The sequence below is a fragment of the Hirundo rustica genome, chromosome 2 (assembly GCF_015227805.2).
Source record: "Hirundo rustica isolate bHirRus1 chromosome 2, bHirRus1.pri.v3, whole genome shotgun sequence".
Classification (NCBI taxonomy): Eukaryota; Metazoa; Chordata; class Aves; order Passeriformes; family Hirundinidae; genus Hirundo; species Hirundo rustica.
This window is the reverse complement of record NC_053451.1, coordinates 52,382,318-52,403,010: the sequence shown is the minus strand read 5'-3', so window position 1 is coordinate 52,403,010 and position 20,693 is coordinate 52,382,318. Positions and strand designations below refer to the sequence as shown.

Sequence of the window (20,693 nt, the reverse complement as noted above, 5' to 3'; positions counted from 1 at the left end):
ATGGTTACCCATCCTAGGAAACAAATCCTTACAAATGTTTTCGAAATTCATTTCCTGTAAGCTGTGTTAGTAGCTCCCCAGGGGAAGCAGCAAAGCCAAGCTCCTAACAGGGAAAGCATTGTGTATCTCAGGTCATGTCTGGAAAACACTCTGCTCAATGACTGCAGGCTCACTTACAGCAGACCTTTAATCTGGTAATCACTCTGAAGAGAGACTACTGCAAATTTAATGGCTCCTCTTAGAGAAATAAGAGGAAGTCTTCTAAGGGTGGTGTTTTTTTTTTTTTTTTTTTTTTTTTTTTTTTTTTTTTTTCCGTTCAGAGCCACGGATTTCACTGGCATGAAGTTACAATAATCAGAGGAGAAAGGTTACGAGCTTTAGTCCCAGGTTTCTTGGCACAGAAATGAAAACTTTGCCTTGACCTTGTACTTACAGAGTCAGAGGCATATCTCAACTACAGCACTAGTCAGTCATCAAAGCAGGAAAATAAACACACTTCTCCTGTTGTTAGGAACATATCTGACTTTGAAGGTACATCATCAAATCAGTGTGATAGTGCAAAAATGTTTATTTCCAAAGAGGCCTTACCTTCTAAAACTATATCCTTATGAACTGCTTTAGGGAGACATTACAAAAGAGTAGGTTGTTCATAAAAAATTCTGTTGGCAGGATGTTTAGGACAAACACAAAAGAACAGACTCTTTCATGCTGACACCTTGATAAGGCTTAAAACTAAAGTGAATTTCAGTGATATATGCTGCCATTGATGCACACACACACGCATGCACACATATATATATATATATACACACTTTTAGGAGGAAAAAAATAATAGAAGAAAACACACATGGCACTCTGACAAATCAGATACTGGAACCAAGAGAAGCAGTCTTTACAAATGAACTTATGGTTACTCTTTTCTATGGTTAAGATTATTTATTCCTAAAAGCTTTTGCCTTCCTTCTTTCTGTGAACAGTACAAACAAGGCTATGATGTGAACATTATGAGTTGACAGAGCTAGCAGCAGTCTGTTGTGGTAACACAGAAGGTGCAAACCAGTGCTTTGCAAGCCTGCAAGCCTGCTCTGGTGTAGTCTGGACATGCTAGGGTCATGCTGAATCCAAAGTAAGGAGCCCTGATGGCTGGCACAGCTAACTAACTCGGACACAAAACCAGGCAAACATGGCCAGATTTGGCTGGACCTGATATGGCTCAGGCAACATATACATCCCTACACAATGCCTACTCGCATTTCAGGATCAAAGCTGGCATTAAAGGACTGATCTGATGAGTCTGTAACATAACCAATTCCAGTGTTACAAACATGAAGTGTGTGAGTTGTAGGTAGACCAGTTAAGAATGAGAGTTCCATTAAATGTAAGAAGGCATGAGCATTTACTGTTTAATAGCAGTGAAGGTCAACTTCTGAAATGTCTCTCATATACGTGTGTTAATAGCAGCAAAAGAAAAGCCCAGAGCAACCATCCATTACAAAAACTTCATATTAAGACAATATCAAAGAGGACTTTAAAATCTGAAACTAGGTAGCACCATTCTGCAGCTATTTACACACACTTGAAACTATGCAAGCAACTGAGCTTGCACTTAGCACAATGAATTTAATTTGCCAAGTCATTTATTTTCACTGAATGCTGTAGAAGCAGGGGTCAAGATTACAGTCAAAGCTCAGTTCTGTAGCAGGTACCTATTGTGCAAATGCCAATAGCTTTTTATTTGATGTGGTCAAAACAGATTACTTTTCAAATTCATATGTTGCAATCTTAACAGCTCTCATCTTCTTAGCAGTGTTGTCATAACTTTTGCAATCAAAAAGTAAATTCACCTCAGAATCAAAATTGGTAGTTTCAGCCAAATTGCCACAGACATTATCTTAAGCAAATAATGTCTGCTTTTCCATTTGTCTCAACAGAGCATTTCTATCTATTGATTTAAAAGTTTTAAAACAATTCTGCTAATGCTGTAACAAGTAACAGGACAGATTCAAATTAATGCAATCTTTGCTAAACACACTTTGGTTTTCTAAGGAAATTGCAGTTTCTTTTTTAATCCACAATGGCAGTGCCATACATTGATTAGACTGGCTCATCACTTAATCACTTTTATTTTATGCAACTTACCCTAGTAATTTCAGTAGAGTAACATGGTGTGAAGCAGCAACTGCTATGAACAAAATGATATATGGCTCACATTTAATTAATTTGTGATACACACTAATTTAGCACAACACTTTACATTTTAACTCACCCTTTTTGTTAAAGTGCATCCACGCTTCTGTTTCTCTAGACACAGTAGCATCACAAGCAGCACCTGCCTGGCAGTCTTGGAGGCCATATCTAAACTCTCTGCTACGCCAATAAGCAAAACTCAAATGTCAGCAAAGTAGCATGCTAAAGGAAGCAGACTACAGCTCTAACAGCAAGACTGAGCATGGCAGTGAGATGGCTACAGTGATACCCCATCTCTGGTCACTTGTATTTCCTTCCTGACAGCCTGCAGTGTTCTTTGTAGCCTGGAGAACAGAGCTAATTCTGATTTTGCTTAATGTCAGGCTTCTGATCATAAATGGTGCAGTAAGAGCTCGGTGAGCTACAGAGTATTCCCAAACAACAGAGAATAAAGACATTCGAGTGTATGAGGACAAGCTGTAGCTCAACTCATTGAGGATGTGTGCCTTTAAAGTGAAAATGAATTTTTCAACAATTAGTTAATTATTACGTACAAGATAGTAATGAGCAATCTTAAATCGGTTCCCAGCTACGAAAGCATTCTAGTAGAAAGGCTAATGTGTGCAGTTCACTCTAATAAGTGACCTTCCTTGAAGCAATTAATTTACCTTTGTTGGTTTGCTAAGAAGCATTGCTGCCTTTCCAAAATACCAAATCCATATATCAGTGAACTAACATATACATGAAGATATTTATTAGTAGAGTAGTATTGTTATTATTCTTCCACCTATCTTCAAGGTATAACCTATAGACCTTGATATCACTGGAACTATTACATGTGTTGGAGATGTTTTTCCTATGTTCAGTCTGAGGACAGGGCCAAAAGATTTTTCCTGCTGTAAGTATATCAAGCTCAAATCACTTGCCTAAACCATTCCATAATGCAGGTATTTGCCTCATTTACCAATGGAAATAAAAATATAAAGACTAACAGATGAAGAAACAGACACTGGAATCTCGGGACACACCCAAACATGATCATATTGCCTGCAGCAAGCATCTGAATTCCACACATCTTTTTCCTACTGGTTATACCTCCCACAGAGCATGAAACCAACTCAGAATCTTCTACATGCTCTCTTTTTAAAATGAATTAGATTACTTTTATATATCAGGCCTGGAAAATGGGATCAGTAACAAATTCTCAACAAACTGATGAAACAGAGTCAGCCAGAAAAATGGGAAGGCTTGGCAGTAGCATTTAAATATACCACACACAAGATTTTTCACAATGGGGCCAAGCTTGAGGGCGCTTACAGTCAGTAATTCACACATCAGGTGAAAAATGAGGGCTACAAACAGAAACGGTATGAGAAGTTCAGCAGCATGTTAGAGATCAGGCTAGGTAAAGATACAGTACACAGCCATTTCTGGCTGATCCGACTTTAGATTTTTGCACTTTTACTATTCAGTCACAACGCTAGTTACGCTGAGTTTGCTTAACCAGTGGAAATAATTTCTTACAGGCTTTTCTGCCCACATACAATCAGAACACACCTAGCTCACCGAGGCTGTAGAAGAAAAGTGTGCAAGAGATCCCTTTAGCAGTGCTACTGTTGAGATGGGACTTGGCAGAGAAGATAGAGCAGAAGTGAAAACAGAGCAACAGCCAGACTTATCAGACCACAAAGGCAGAGCTCTATCAAAAGAAAATATGCTCTACTGTATGTGAAAACTTCTTGAACTCTGTCTCTTGGACTTTTGATCTCATTTGAGTGAGAGAGTGAAGAGTGTCAGTGAAGTGAGATAGTAACTGAGCTAATCTTTTGAAGATCTATGTGTTCAAAAGGAGAATCCACGGCATTAAAGCCCAATGGGCTACAGTGGTTACAGTATCTTTAGGGTCTGCAAAGACTATGAGCAAACGGGCAAAGTCTCTGTATAGGAGATTCAGAGCAAGGTAGATGATTGAAGAAGCCTTAGGAAAACTGAATGCATCAAGACATCCTACTCAACTTGATTATCTAAATCATCAAAAGATGAGATGAAACCAACATCTCTAGTTCACACACATATATACACACATGCACACTTATAAAATGGGGCACACATACATAATAAACTGAAAGCAAAAAATAATGGCAAGAAAGCAAATCATAAATGTGCCTGGCTGCCCTATAGAATGTCCTACTGCAAGGCATGACATTTATTTCTGTGATAGGCAGCAAACAGGCACTTTCCAAAATCTTTTAGGCTACCATCATAGATTGAACATTTTTCACTCTGTTGAACTGGTGATAATAAGAAGCTATTAGTAAAGAAAACCGGGAGTATAATATGTGTCATAAGCTGGCTGTCATCCACTTTTTCCCTTGATTAGTTGCCAACCTGGCCACCTGCCACAGACTGGGGAAAGGGGAGGGGTCATACAGAGATTTTATTTAATGGGAGCACAAAAGAAGTTAAAAGCTACACAGAAGTGCCAGAGGCATCAGCTTATGCAAAAACATAAAAGGGAGAAATTAATTAGGGATGGATGTACACAGGAAAAAAGAACTAGTTCACTATTTCAGGCATCTCCAGAGAGTGGTGACAGATAGTTGGTCAAATCATGACTCCAGTCCGTAACGTAACAGTGGGCATGCTCTGCCTGTAGTGTTCAGATTTTAATTAAAATTGGACAAATAGACTAGCAGATGTTAACTACCAAGATTAATCAACCACTTGTTCAGTTTAAGGTCTGACAGACCTACTGGCAAAGAGAAAAAGGCACATTTGACTGCCTGCTTGGAGGCCAATGGAAATAAGGAGATTCCAACCAGCCTTGTGAGATAAGGACATTCCTCTGATATGCTCTGTTACTAATAAAACACTTATTTATCATAAGCTGTAAATTTGGCTCAGTATACACACTGAAATTTTGTTCATACTGCCTGGTTGCTAGAAGCCAATGCAAAGCATATATTTATAGTGTAACATTGCAGTGCTGAATTTTCAGGCTATTGATAGTAAATATCAACCTGTACTTTACTACTCCAAGGAAGCTGGACAAGTGTTAATGGGTGCCAATTTCCAGAACATGGTCTAAGGGTTTTCAAAATTTAATTAAGTGTAGGGAAAGTGACAGCAAGTGTTTTAACGAAATCTCCAGAAGACTAAATAATTAATCTGTTCTGTCTGACCTCTAACATTCCCTTTCTAGATTAGGATACCATCATCCAGTTTACTCATCTGTAAAATATTCCCAGACGCTGCTATCCTCTATCATGTGGATGGTATGAGCGATTGATTCTGTTGATCAGGTGTAAAGATAATGGTCAGCAAATCTCCGACATAAACCTGAGTCTTTTGCTTTCCCAGCCTTGATGTAGAAATGTCAAGAAGAAGTTTGAGAAGCTTCTTGCCCATCTAATGTGAATGAAGTGGAAGAAATGTATTTAATGTACTTCCTGCTGTGAACAGCATGAGGCTTCAACAATTTCACTACGGCAGGATGAGTGTTTGTCAGCCTGGCTGTAAGGCTGTGTGCTCTCACGGTAACACTAAATATAGTAGCATGGAATTAAAATCACATGGGGAGACCTCCACTTACAAAAAACTTGCAGCACATAAAATAACTGTAAGTATTTTTCCCTTAGGTGCAAACTTCCAGCTCTGCATTCACCATACTTCTTCTCTTCAGGTTTCCAAATGTGATTACAAACTGAATTTTAAATTGTTTGCAACAAAATACCAAGTAAGTAAAAAAGAGTCTAAATTAGCACAGTAATCAAAATATTGGGACAATGAAAAAGCAGAGCTCTGACTCAAAACTTTTTAAAGCATTTTGTATCAAACTTGTTGCATACAACACAGTAATTTTGTTAGTGCTGGAACCAAATTACAGGCTCTTCATTCCCAGAGACTTAGATCTCATTTTTTTCTCTCTCTCTCTAAGAAATTATTTCAGAGTCACTGCTTCAGCTGGAGAAACAGAAAGCACTTCCATGCTGATATAGCTTAGTTGCTAAGTGCCTGAGGATTAAGGCATTTCCATGGAAGAGTAGGGTCTGAGTATTTTTGTGAGTCTTAGACTAAATTCCAGGATTCCTCTGTCCAAGGGGAATGAAAAGTGCACATTAACCTCACTTCCTTTTCCTAGATGCATAATATTTATCGATTATGTAAAGTTCCTCCTTCAAACAAGCTTTATGCTGAATTCTGTGCTCTCCATGCAGTATAAGTTATACCCTTCATGCCCAGATGTGCTTAAAACATTTTTAAGCTATTTGCTAATTAAATTTCTAAAGTAGGGTTGATATCTACTGTCATAAATCAATATATTCAGATGCACCAGATATTTAGGTATTTGTCCTAGGATGGGATGTCTCCCAGGAGTACATCTCTTTCCATTAACTATAGAAGAATCCCGAAGTCTAAAGTTATAGGGGCTAATACCACATGAGATTAGTGCCACCCCAGAATTGGATGATTTCCATAGGTCTTTTCCCTATGTATGCTTTTCTTCCATGGTTTACAATTAGTAACTATCACATCTGACTCAAACAAACCATGTTTTAACTTTTTAGTGCCTTAACTGTAGTGGCATGTATAACTTTGAATCCAAGATTTCCATGTGAAGTTTTTTCTGCTATTTCCTTCATTAACCTAATCCTTTTCTTTTTTTCCAACTTTAGTACCTATCAGGAAAAGTCCCTTCCAAATTAGGAAATGTCCCAATAACAGCACCAATTTGAAAATCACCATTCACAACATGTAAGTGTACCAGTGCATGTTCTACACACTACAATTTTTTTTATTTTTTTTTTCCCACAGATTTTGCTTTGGCAGCACAGCACAACCGTATAATCCCCAATTAAACTTTTCAGTTGCCTGGAATTTAGGGAATATACTGTAGTTCACCAGAGAAAATCTCTTACTTTTTTTATTGTTATGATTATATAGCAAGTAAGACATTTTAGTTAGACCCCAAGGGCATTCTCTAGAAATAAATGATCTGGATGGTAGGTGCTGAAGGTGCATGTTTCCTAATTAAGTCACATGGAATGCCAGAGGAGATAAGTCAATGTTGCCAGTGCTGACTTGAGTTCCATAGGAAAGATCTCATGTAGTATTACTAAACTTTGACCTTTGCTATTTCCGTTGTTTGGCCAGAAGAAGCCAATACATAATGTTAATCCACTCACAGTACTTGGCGACATCACTTAATGACACACTGTGACATTTGTCCAAACAAACTCTGTTAGGTAGAAGATGAATTTAAACAAACAATGAGAAATATACATCAGTAGATGTGAAGTAGAGACTAAAGTGGACCACAGAATTTAGCATTACAGCATTACTACAGCTGATAGACTATTACATATGTGCGAAAGCTTCTACTGACCTCTATCTTAGGCACCTTCTGAAATAAATCTTACTGTTAAAAGCTAACAAAAGTTCCTTTCTTTTCACATACCACACTGGTTTAACCCAGTAAAATTAATGTTGTGCACTGCAAACAATAATAACCAATGCTGCTCAAAATCCCCTGCTTATTTATGCAGAATTTCAGTCAGGACTGCCAGGGTGCTAAATTGCTCACACCTTACATAAATATGTGCTTGTATATATATTTGTGTATGTGTGCAAATATATAAATAAATATGCGAGGTTTAATCTGTAATTTATCTACTCTGTAGTCTGTGCTCTGCTTTTTACAGAAAAGGCAGTGCAACAGACACCAGATGAAACAAAACAAAGACTTTTCATGTGTTATATTTTTATGCAAACTAAAAAGAACGTGGTAGGAAATTTTACTGGTAAGTGAATTGTCGGTAAGTTTTTGTATGTGCTGGAATTCTTTGTGGGAGTTCTTTCACTGATACAGAAAGCTAAAAAGGAGTTCTGTCACATCATTCCAAATACCACATATGCAACATTTTGGGTGTAAAAAGAAAAGTGAATGTTTGCAAAGAAGTGCTCCAAACCTATCCTTCAAAGACCCCTTATCTTCAATATCCCAAATATTCCTTACTCCTACTAACAAACATAGATATTTCAGTTGCTACATAGCAAAAATATTCTTTTCTAATTTCCCAAACACTTCCCCAGCTTTTTTAATAAATCCCATAAGATTATTCTTTGTTAAATTAATTTGTGTGAAAAGTTTGTAGCTCTGAGGCAGCCTGTGCTTATAAATGCAGAAACTTAAAACTGAACAGTGGTACACAAACTAAATTACTTGTCCTGCTTTCTAATGGCAGAGCTAAAGGAGATTTCTCATCAGCTTCCCTAATACTCCCCAATATCCATGAGTTTCATATAATATTAAGTTTTATACTCTGCTGTGACTGGGAGTCACTGACATTCCCACTGAAGTTGGATGGTCTAACTTCAGCTCATCTGTGATATTATCTTGAAGGATCATTCCCTCTATCCCAAACTCTCCATATACATTTTAAGCAGTCAGAACACCTTCAATTTTTGGATAATCAGCTTCTTCATGAATATTTTTAATAGGTACTCTCTAAATTTTCTATACTCTGCTATGTACAAACTTTAAAATTCATCAAAATTATTCATCCAAATCAAACTGTTGTAGAAGCTCCTAAAAGAATAAATTTGTGTTTGCTATAATAGCAGAGTCAGGTAAAGAGATCTCTTTTGGCTTGCATTCGATATATGATCTCTTACTTTACAAGATATGTTTTTTCAACCTCTTGTAGTCATTAACGCTATGTGATTACCCAAATGCTCCACAGAGAAAACAAAGTCACCTCTGTCACAGGATTACAGGTGAGACATTTCAGGCAGACTGAGTATTTATGAGGCAATTAGATGGGCGTGGACTTCCTGCCTTTTGTGTCCTTACCTAGAGAGAAACCACTGTGCTGATAATAATGGTCTGTTTTGGCATCAGATTTTCAAAGAGTACTGTACTATCTAATTCCTCCCTTTAGACTTTAGGAAATATGATGGTGTCATAATAGATGGTTTATGGCCTCACCGAGAGGACTAGAACAGCTTATCAGAAGTCCTATCACAGAATTTACACTTGAGATGTCAGTCTCCAAACAGTCTCCATAAATGAGGGCAATTGTACCAGGAAGCTTTCATGCTACTTCTCCTAGAAGAAGAGCTGTCACACCAATGCCGAAGCATTAAAGGAGAGGCTCGAGGCAGCAATAATACATGTATTTTTGAAAGCAGTTGGTGACACAGTGTGCTGATTCTACTCTGCCTTAGTCACATCCCTTTTTGTAATCACCACCAGAAGTGCCCCTTTCAAAGCAATACCTTATACCTATTAACCAGTTGAACAAATTCTGACATAATTCTGTCAGCGTTTCCTTACTAAGGCAATTTCTAAAGCAACATTACTTTTATTTGAATTTTTGCTTTATTAAAAAGACAAAGCACAAATGGACACTTCTACTCAGAAACTGAAATGCAGCATCAAATCAGAAGCCTCTGGGGAGCTGCTAGATGGTTTCTGCCCCATCAGGACCTCCAATAGGCCCCTCTGCAGCATGATTGAGTGGGGCCAAAGGTTTTGTGGACACAGCCCCAGAGTCAGAGAAACAAGCCTGCCCACGCGAAGTGAGATCTTGGGTTGTGTCTGTTAATGGGACAGAAGAGAAAGGTGCAGCTCCTCACTCTGAATCACTGCTCATGTGATTTTCGCAAACAAAAAAATAGCAACACTAAAAACTTTCAAAAACCCGCATAACTTTCCAATAGTATTTTCTAATCTCAAGATGGAAGCAGCATGTGTTTTAACCAGTAGGAAGAAAAACAAAACTCACTTTCTACATGCTGATTTGAATGTGTGGTATTTGTAGTTTCAATCCTGCATTGGGAGTATCACTTCAATTCTATGCTCTTACCATCATCCTTGTCAGGTACAATGGTAATGCGAGTGCTTGGGAATTCTGCACCGATCCTTCCACCCATGGGCATGCTCAGCAAAACATCAAAGGTCTCAGCCTCCTCATACAAGGAATCATCTATGATGACGACACGACACATCTTTTCTCGTTCGTCTTTGTCAAAACGTAGAACGCTGTTGTGATCCTCTGGCCTGGAGATGTAGTCAGAGTAGGAAAGCACAGAGGTTGGGGCAGTGCCAGATGCTGTTCCTGTGGCATAAAAGGAAAACAGTCACTCTACATACCATGGTTATGGTGATCTCCTCACAGAGGTGGAATTTTATTTTCATTATCTTTTAATTTCTGTTTACTTTTTGGTGATAAGATGGGCTGTGGACAACATCAGAGGTCCACAGACCCACTTCTGTGGTCTGTACTACTTCTGTACAGGACACAATGGAAATTCACTTCCACCTTCAAATAATTTTCACCTTTTCAGGCAGAAGGAATACTGCCTATCACAAGAGATACAGACTGACAAAATAGCACCTGCGAGGATTACCAGTTAACTACCTTGGTATATTTTATCCATATTGAAGATACCAGTGGACTGGAACAGATAGAATTTCATGAAAACAAATTATTTGAATTCCAGATCACTTAGCGCAAAATATTGCTTCTGCTCTCCAGATTGAAAAATAATAATAAAACCACAGGTGTAGAAACCCCATGCTGTGCACATGTATAATTAGTAAGAGACTGAAAGTCAGAGGAAGGACAAGCATGACAATTAAGCAATATTATTTTGTGTAATTTTTTTTCAAGATACTAATGATTGAAGAATAGCCAGGGCAATCACTGCAGTGCTTTCAGTTCCCATCACTTTCAGATATATGGGGCTGCACAAAAAAATCGTGCAGAAATATAAAGAACACAGATCCTCTTCACCTCTCCGTGATGATTTTTAAACTGTGTTCAGTAATACTCTTAGACGGATTGCAGAGATGAATATATTTCCAGTTGAGACTGAAGACTTTTAGATTAAAAAGTAATTAACAGAGTTATAAACAATTTTGTTTAAAAATAGACGGAATAAATATTTTTAAATTTCTGTCTCTTTTCCACTCTTGACATTTTTTTTATTCTGTAGTGGATTCTACTACCTTGTTGTGTGTAGCAGATGACCATCAGTTCCTGACTCACATCTCCACTTCTTCTGACTGGAATAAATAACTCACCAACATCTTCTTCAATAGTGTAGGTGGACTGAGGAATAAAGACCGTTGATTCTGCAAAGGAAAGAACCTCATAAAGTCACCTGTACATTAGCTAAGAGCATTTTTGAATATTCTAAAGTGAAACAAATAACTCACATTTATTTGCAATGCCACTAAATTGTAAGTAAAACTTGGAGGGTGAGAGAAGTAGAGCTTCTTAGTGTTTCAGAAATGGAAAAGAAAATCAGATCATTAGGGTCTGAATTCACAAGTCCTTATTAAGTGGTCTCTAATGTGATGGCTGATTTGTTTATCTAGGGTTAAGGGTGCAAGACAGTGTTTGGAGAATTTGCCCACAAAGTCAATAATTTTATTATTTCCATGGTATTTAATTATTAACTGTTAACTACAGAAGTATCAATAGCATAGCTCATACACAGGCTGTGGTTCACCAAGGCCATTCCTTAACTTACTGCATCAAGATAATCAGGAAAATCATTTGGCATTGAGGAGCAAGGTTGAGCTCTTGACATCTTACTCTGACTTGGACATTTGATTTGAGTTGGTTACATGTCTACACTCCTTTTTTACTAAAAAGAGATCCAGTCCATATAGCCAATCAAGACTGAGGAGCAATCTCACCCTAAAATGTATCATATAAAAGGATATCACGTCATTTTTCAGGTAAAAAAAAACCCACTAAGATGCTTCGATATTTTATGCGCATCTAATCAGATTGCTGGGTTTTATGCTGTTACTGGGACTCAGGATCAATTTTGTTCTTGTTCTCTCCAAAACTCAAGAACAAAAGGTGGCTACGCACATCATTAAAAAGCAGCTTTACAGTTTCATTAGTGTGACTGCAACCCAAGCAGAATGTAATTCTGTACAATATCAAATTAAGTGATATCAGCTGACTGCACAACACAAGTTTTTCACCATTTCAGAGTACTTTGGCAAACAGTGTTCTGAAAATTGTCAAGTGACTTCTTTGAAAACATGTTCCAGGTTTTATTTCTCCAACTACTACTAGCATAACTTAAGGTCAAAAGCCTGCTTTAAAAATGCTGTAATTCAGGTTTGAAAAGATCTAGACTACCCACCACTCTGCCAAGACAAAAATTCAACGTGAAAAATATCAAATCCCTACTTCTTTGTTTTGAAGTAAAGCAAAAGACAGCACTAAAAAAAAAAATAATAATAATAAAAAAAATTCCTATTTAGGTCCTTCTCTTCTCCCTTTAGAATTTAATTCACAAAATAAAAACCTCTAACCTTCCAAAGCATGCAGGATTCTGATTTATTCAGTTTCCTCTCTCCCTCTCATAATTATTCAGCTAGGAGTAAAATGGCACTATAAAAGTTTAACAGGCCTTATGAACAACATAAAAACTTGGAGGAGAATGAGCTACACCATCACAGCTAGTATAAAACCACACAGCACTATACAATCTATATTTTGAATAAAACATTAACTAATGTCCCACAACCCAAGAGGCCGGTACAGCTTTCTGAACAAACTTACAGTTTTGGTCCTAAAGCTACACCACTCAAATCAATGATTTCTTTGCTGGAAGCAGGATAAAACTTCGGATGGTTCCTATTCAGTGAGCTTGGTAAACCCTGAGCTTCAAAAGACTGTTAGGAAATACAGTTCTTCCCTTCAAACTTCCCTCTCTAGTGTTCTTCTAGGTATTCCTTGATTTGCAGCTGAGCCTTTGATTTTGCCCTCTGCAGCGTCACTTTACGTATAATTAATACAAATTCCCTGTGACTGCAAAAATTTTATCTTAATGTAAGAAATATAAAATACTGTTGTTGGTATAAAGAAGACTCAGCCAATTACCTTTAACTGTGCTACCTTACTGATCATAGAAAAGATGAAGAGATTTAACACACCTTCAAGTTATTTCTGTGTCTCATGCATGCTGCTTTTCAAGTTAAGCACTATTTTTTCTCAGTGATTAAAAATGGATGTGAGATAAGCTCTGGTTTAACTTGCATTTGTAACTATGAACTAAGACACCACTGATAATTTCCATGCCCAACATTCTTCAAATGTTAATTAGGGAAGACTATAGAATTCAAGTGTTGTTATGGTCATCCAGTGCTTAAAAGGTTTCTTAAGGACAATTTTGTGTGACTACAGCCCACGGGTTCAAGCATCTGGATGCAGCTGAAAAGATGCAAAGCAACCAGAGCATACTCTACCACTCTACCTATTTTTTTTTTTTTTAAACAGCGTATTTCTTAATTTATATTTAACCATAATTTTATTTGTTCTTGACACAGCACGTGCTATGCTTGGCCTAATAAACTTTACTATTACTGAGCTTCTCAGGTTGGTAACTGGTATAACAGGGTATAACTGATGCAAATAGTTTGCTCTAAGATCAAACTTGTTGTGATCAACCAGCCTAGACTTCCCTGTACCATCCTCCCGCACATGAATTACCATGGCGGGTAAATCAAGTCAGCCTCCAGCCAACTCTGCAGACACATTCAGTCTGTAAACACATTTAATGGAAAGCCTGTTATATCGAAAATGAAAACAAACAAAGCCCCTAGAAATAATATATCTTAAAAAAATTGCAAGTATTTCATAAAAACATGCTACCTGAGTAAGCCCTTCATCAAGCACCTTAAGTGATAGAGTACAAGTGGCTACCTGATGCCCAAGTCTGTCTTCAGGAATATTTTGAGGACAGTCAACCTTTAGCATTCACTGTTACTCACACAATTTGCCCTCCAGTTTATCTTTTGGTATATGCGCATATTAGCAGTACAGTTTTGGAAAGGTTCTCACCATCTCCTGGGTCAATAATTTCCACTGTGGATACAGCAGGAAATTCCAGAATTGCCATGACGGGCTCAGAAAGAACAATTTGAAAGGACTCAGAATGTTCATGTTCACCATCGCTCAAAATCCGTACTCGCCATGTAGCTAAGGTTTGACCAGGGTTAAACTGCACTTGCTTCTGAGCTTTTCCTCTGAAGTCTTTATCTTTCTTGGCAGTACCATCTTTGGTGCTAATGCCTGTTAAAATCAAAAATTCAGGTCATTATAAACATCACAGGTAATTTTTCTCCCATTGTGTCATTTTTAAAAGACATGTAGAAAAATATACTTTTCACAACCTGAGAATATTCGCACTAAATCCATTATTCCTGATCAATTTTATATTGGGTATCACACACAGAAGTGAAAAAAATGCTACATTCTCTGAAGTTACATCAAGTTTCCATTTCCCCATAATTCAATTATGGATGTCCAAAAAGGATAATAGACTTTTCTGTCTCCTTTTAGTCCTCTGGATTCTCTTCTTTTCCAGAACATGTGAATAGCATCCTGCCTGAAACCGTAGAAAATATTTATCATAGAAAAAATAAAAACACCACTGGAAAGTTCAGACTTTAAAGGGAAAACTAAAGAAAGTACAAAGAGACAAAGGAAAATATACTGAATAAAAATGAAAGAAGATACAAAACCTGAACCACTGCACTCATTGCCATGCCAATAAGAATTTTTTAAAAATATTATCCTCTTATTTCAGTGTTTGCATAATGACAATCATTTGGTTAAAATGAAGCTGCAAGTCCATGGCAAAAAATTCTACCAACTCAATCCAGAGAGATGGCACAGGCCATCTGCTGGAAGCGGCTTCAGATTCAGATTGCTCTGAAACTGGTTTTCACAGGCTTTTCACACTCAGTTTAAGACTTTTCTGAAAGACCTTCACGGAGATTAGACAGTATTTCAGAGCTGTCTCCAACTCATGTGTTTGGTCTTGTTTAAATCTCACAGTACAACTGAAATCCTAAAGGCTTTTCTCAGGTTTTCAGAAAAAAACCCTTAAAACTTCTTCCTTCTCTGATTGTTTCTTTCAACTGTATTATTTAATGTATTGAAACACATGACCTTTCCCTACAATCCTTGCCATACTTTCTTCAGGCTTGTGCCTCATCCTAAATCACAGCCAATTTTATATAACCTGTAAGCCTTCAGGCACTTTGGCACTGCATACGGACCAGAAAGGCCAGTAAGCATCTGACCAGTATGTTTTATGCTCTTTCCAATTCTGTAATTCCATTTGCAGGATTAAGGTAGTTGGAGGCAAGTTACTCCATCTGGTTTCACTGATTTTGTAGTCAGCTCAGTACTGAAACTGACCTTGAATCCAGAGGCAGAAAATGCTGTAAACACTCTATCTGAAGGATCAGAAGTCACATCAGTATCTGTTATTCATTATCAGCAATTAATTTAAACCACACATCCTTAACTATGTATTCTTTTCCATTCTTTTTCTTTCTTTAAAAGAAATGTATTTTCAAAGTTAGTTCACTGTTCGAAACAGTCTTTTAAGCAAGATCCTGTTGGTTAAGGTCTATATCTCCTAAATCTCATGTCAAAATAGGGGTCCCTACTGCATCTCGCTACCTGAAACTCAGATTTTTAATCAGAAAAAGTCCTAACCTGAAACTTGCCAGGTAAATGCTTCCATATCTCTGCAAAAAACGGCTTTAAATTGAGTTTCCTCTAAGCAGTGTAAGCTCACCATAAGTTTCAATATGAAATTGTACAAGGATTATGTTCCCTGGTGCAAATGCATCAGAGGAGGAAACAGATCCAGAAGCTAGAAACAGGTGTGAGGTTGCAGAATGTGATAACACAACCTTTTTTTTCACCCTCCGCAGACACTGCAAAGTTTTCAACACCTCCTGTATCAGCCTCAGTTGACTGCCAACACTGTGTAAAGAAAACGAGCCTAATGCTTGTAGCTGCTGGTCAGAACAGCTCACAACAGCCTTCCTGGAAAATGATATATGTTTATTATTGTCTTTTCAATTGCTACAACTATATTTTTTCATTATAGGGAAAAGAAGATGTGGACAGGAACTGTATTCTGTGAAACAAATATACAGTGGTATCAATCAAATCAAAGAAAGAAGGACAGAGTCTTGGGTTGTTTATTCAAAAATTAATTGCAGAAGACAAAAAAGAAAAAAGCAAAACAAAACAAAACCAGAAAAGGGATAATTTCATTATTTAGCTACAACATTCATATACATGACATATAAGAGATACACTCTTCAATAAATATATTCCCTTGAATATATTTTGCTTATCATGAAACAGCAGTAATAGGATATAGTTGTGATTATACATTATATCAAGTGGCTGGGCAGTGATTTACAGAAGCAACAGATAAATTTTGAATCGTACTTACTTATAAAAGAGGTTTCTCCCAGGTAACCTCTCCGTTTAAGAACAACATCAAGATACTTGGAGTCTTCATTTACTAAGTAATACTCCTTTTCTAAGGAGATCCATGCCCAGTTTAGGCGAAAATGTTGATTATTCAGCTTATTGCCTCCTGGAAAACAAAGATATGATTATAACTTTTTTTTTTGTTAAAAATTACTTTGTCTTTTGAGGTTAATGCAACCTTGTACCCTGGGTAAGATATGTATCTATCTGGACATCACAATCCAAATGTTTTAAAAATTTAAAACTAAGAAATTACAAATAAAGAACTCAAACACATCACGTTTGCTAGGAGAAATTACACATAGGAGTAAACTTTTTCTTAGATGCATACAAACAGTACACTAATTTTCTTATTTTTCTGGAGAAAAAGATCAAAAATCAATAAAAATGTATTTGGGATGCATTCTGTATATCATCCTAATGGATGAGCTTTTTATTACTCTAGAATCCCATAAATTCTATGGCAATAATAAAGTAAGCTGCCCAGCTCAGGGATGGCAGACACTCACTTGGCAACTGTCTTCTGGGAATGCTGGCCTGTGTGGGAGACTGTAGTCTGATTTCCTTCCCACAAGGTGCTGCTACAGAACAAGGTTTGCTCAGGTAGCAACCATCTTAAATGTGCAAGAAATTTCCTCTAGAAATTAACACTTCTGTACCCAAGCTGGTGAAAAAAAGTAATTCCTCTGAACAGCAGAGAGACATAGCTAAGCATTTAAATTAATTCATGGCTTAATTACTGGAGGAAGAGACAAATGATGGTTGCTTTACCCCTTCCAGTTTCTTCCACTCTTGAAAAATGAGGCAGCCACTTTGTATGTTTTCTCTCTGTTTCAAAGATAAGCCTCTATGTTTCTTTATTGACCTGCCTACTAGAAAAAGGCCAGGAACTATAGCTGTGCAATCTCACCTGGAGGCAAAGGTACTGTGCAAATGAAAGGAGGGAAATGGTTACTGGGGTATCTCCCTGCACTCCTCACCCTGCTCCTTTCTGCTCTTGTGATCTCTATTGTTACTGACAAAGGGGAAGGCTGCAAACACACATATCAAAAACTAATGAGCACCACAGAGAACCAGCAGCTATAGTGTTACAGCAGTAACTACAACAGCACTTACTTCAGCTTAGCCCTATGTTGTGTCTTCCCGTAAGTTTCTGGGGACAAATGTAACAGAATATGTCTTGTTCTCTAATCCAGTGAGAAAACCCATTTGTGTGCCACCCTTGAACACACTGCCCAATCTGATCATAATTTAACAGAAGGATAAAAGTTTCTGACATTTAAAAAGGATGGAAATTTACGGTCTTTTAGAGGAGGGACGACCTATTTGTACCTCTAGTGAGAAGAAATACTGCTGCATGAGCTAACTACAAACGAGAATGTCAGATATTTGAAACTGCCTAGGTAAAGCAAAATTTTCTAGCAGAAGTTGCATCCTTTTACACAAAAGGTAATCTAACCAGAGGATAGAAAGCAAAAGAAAATCTGGCATAATTTGTTCTCTTATCCAAAGAACACAAGGTTAAATCTATGTGGACAATCTATATCTTATATACAGGTCTCTTATGAATGAAGTTTAGGAAGAAATAAAGCACGAGAAAGACAATAAAAAGATTTTGTATTGTCTTCACTCTACTTATTTCTTGCTTTCAGCTGTTTGTTTCTATTTTTTTTTTTCCCACAGAATAAAAAAAAAAAAGAACCCTAACAACCAAAAGAAATGTGTATTTCTTAAGGGGGTTACAGCAAGCCTCCATTTTTACAGATCTACTTCTGTCCCTAAAATATATAATCTTCACCTTCTAGAATGTGTAAATACATCAGCTTTAAAATTTTAAGAAAAGAATCTAGGTATTTCAAACCTTTGTGTGTTCATTTTGTGGTTTTTTTCATGTTCAGAAGACATGGTTTCTAATTTATTCAAGCCATTTCACAATCCAGTGTCCCATAGAGTAAAGCCACTGCTCTTCTTATTATAAGCTACTACTGCTATTGTTACTACTACTATTACTATTATGATGATGATGATGATAAAGATGATGATGATGATGTCTTTACAGCCAAACCCAGGAAAGAGGAATTTTGTAAGGCTATGACTTAATTTAGGCATTTATTTTTTAATGAGATTAGCTTTGCCTTGAAATATGCAAAAAATACATGCATTTTTCCTCAGCAGCTTTTAAAAACTCCTGTTGTGACCCTTTACATCGTAGACACTTTTGTTATAGCCATCTTATGCTGGGTGAAATGGATCCCACCTGCCTAATCTGGATGAAACTGCTTCAATGTAGTAGAGTCAAGCAACACACAAATACAAAGCCTGTGAAGAATATCAACAGTATAGCTTTTAGAAATTACAAACTGTCAGAAATAAAACAGCACATGCCACTTTAATTTGGCTCACTATTAAAATAAGTATGTGTGCTACAATAATATTTCTATCAGCAGATGGATTGTGTGCTGCTCGCAAGCACTGCCCTTAGGCACAGTCAGACATTCAGCTGCTGGGCAGATCATTAAGCTACTCTACCCTAGTGGTGGTTTTGCTTTTATTCTGCTTCCAAACAAGTGCTGGCAGCACAAATGCATCAGAAGTCCAGAGAGGGAAGCCAATACTTTTAAAACTACACAAAAGGAAGGAGGGCAGTGTTAGAACAAGGTAAATCCAAAGGAACTTTGCGCCAGTGAGCCATGGTTGGCAAGATGCTGCAAAAGTGAGGCACGGAAACTTGTTTCCTGAATTTTGCCAGAGCTCAGAGTGCAGCAGTGCTAAATCAGAAGATGACAGATGGGAGGTGGTGCAGTGAGATTCATGAGAAATGAGATGGCAAGGGTTGTGAGACACATTTAGAAACTTTGTAAGGAGCTGAAGGTAAGGATCTAGAGTAAGGCTGGCACAAAGTGACTTAATGAATGAGGCTTTTGAGGACAAAACCCTCTGAAAAGGTTTGCCTGTATGAGACAAGTCAAAGATAGAAATAACCTGGAATTAGTCTTTACAGAAATCCTGTCAGCAAGTTGTTTGCTTGTCAGAAAACAGTGATGCATTATTTTTGGATAGGTCATCAAACAAGAAATTCCTAAAAATATCAAGTCATCTGGAAAAAACAGTTTCAGTTACACAACATGAATAAAAGAGGAGAGAGAAGAGGATTTGGTCAGTCAGCTGCTTGAAGGGAAAATACTTAATATTCCCATTCAAACATCCATCTTTTCAGCTATGCTGCTCAGCTATCTCAGTTATAAATCCTCCACAAAAAAACCCCACAGATTAGGTTGTCAGAATTTTCTATCATGGTGCAAAGAGCTCAGAGAAGGAAACAGTCAGTCCCAGTTTTCACCACAGATCACAGAGCTATGTAAAGACAGTATAAAAAAAAAAAATCTAACACTAAATGTTGTATCTTGAGCACGGTTGACCTGAGGGCCATAAAAAATGGCCATTCTGTAAAGAAAGTCTGATTGTGGTTTTGCTGTCTCTACGAGCTACCCCAGATCCTAATTCATATATAAAAACATGTAACGGCACCTCAGTATTCACTTATTGACACAACAGAAATTGATGCATCTTGATGTGGATATTGACTTTCCTGCTGACTATCCATGGCATAAACCAGAGACGAATCAGAGAAGAATCAGAGAAGAATCAGCAAAAGAATGCCTACCCTGCACAACCACAGCCACACAGACTCATTGTGTGCACAAGATATGTCTACACAAACACAGCTATCTGGGACCTGTAGAGCTTCAAGGTACAATGTATCTGCTCTCTTTAGTCACTAGCTAAGGTTGCTTAATGGAGAAAAAACCCCAACCTATAAATTCCTCCAGGACAAAGAACATATATCAAAACTAAGAAATAGTGGAAAGAAACAACTAGTAAATAAAGCACTAAGAAAAAAGAATTTCTTCAAAACTTTTACTACTGGTCTTTTCACCTTCTTCTTCTTATTTTGCTTTCTAAACTAACTTCAAAAGGATGCTAACAAGGAGAATCAAAACAAATGTGATGCATTAACAGTCTGCCTACAGTTCAGGAATCACTGTACAGCAATGCAATACTTGTTGACTTGTCTGCGTGTCTGCTGCACTCTTCTTGATTCTAAATATTTGACCTTATCTGGTACCTCATTCGACAGGGTTACTTAAGCTGGCACTACTCTAGCTTCTC

General features: G+C 37.4%; 1 protein-coding gene across 1 annotated transcript in view; it reads right to left on the bottom strand.

Moving 5' to 3' along the window:
- Window positions 1-20,693, bottom strand: part of FREM2 (FRAS1 related extracellular matrix 2) — a 119,512-nt gene that overhangs the window by 37,833 nt on the left and 60,986 nt on the right. Inside the window, exons 3-6 of the mRNA XM_040056611.2 lie at window positions 16,483-16,629; window positions 14,061-14,291; window positions 11,201-11,326; window positions 10,056-10,307 (exon numbers count right to left, since the gene is read on the bottom strand). Coding sequence (XP_039912545.1) covers window positions 10,056-10,307; window positions 11,201-11,326; window positions 14,061-14,291; window positions 16,483-16,629 — 756 coding nt within the window. The remainder of the gene's footprint in view (window positions 1-10,055; window positions 10,308-11,200; window positions 11,327-14,060; window positions 14,292-16,482; window positions 16,630-20,693) is intronic.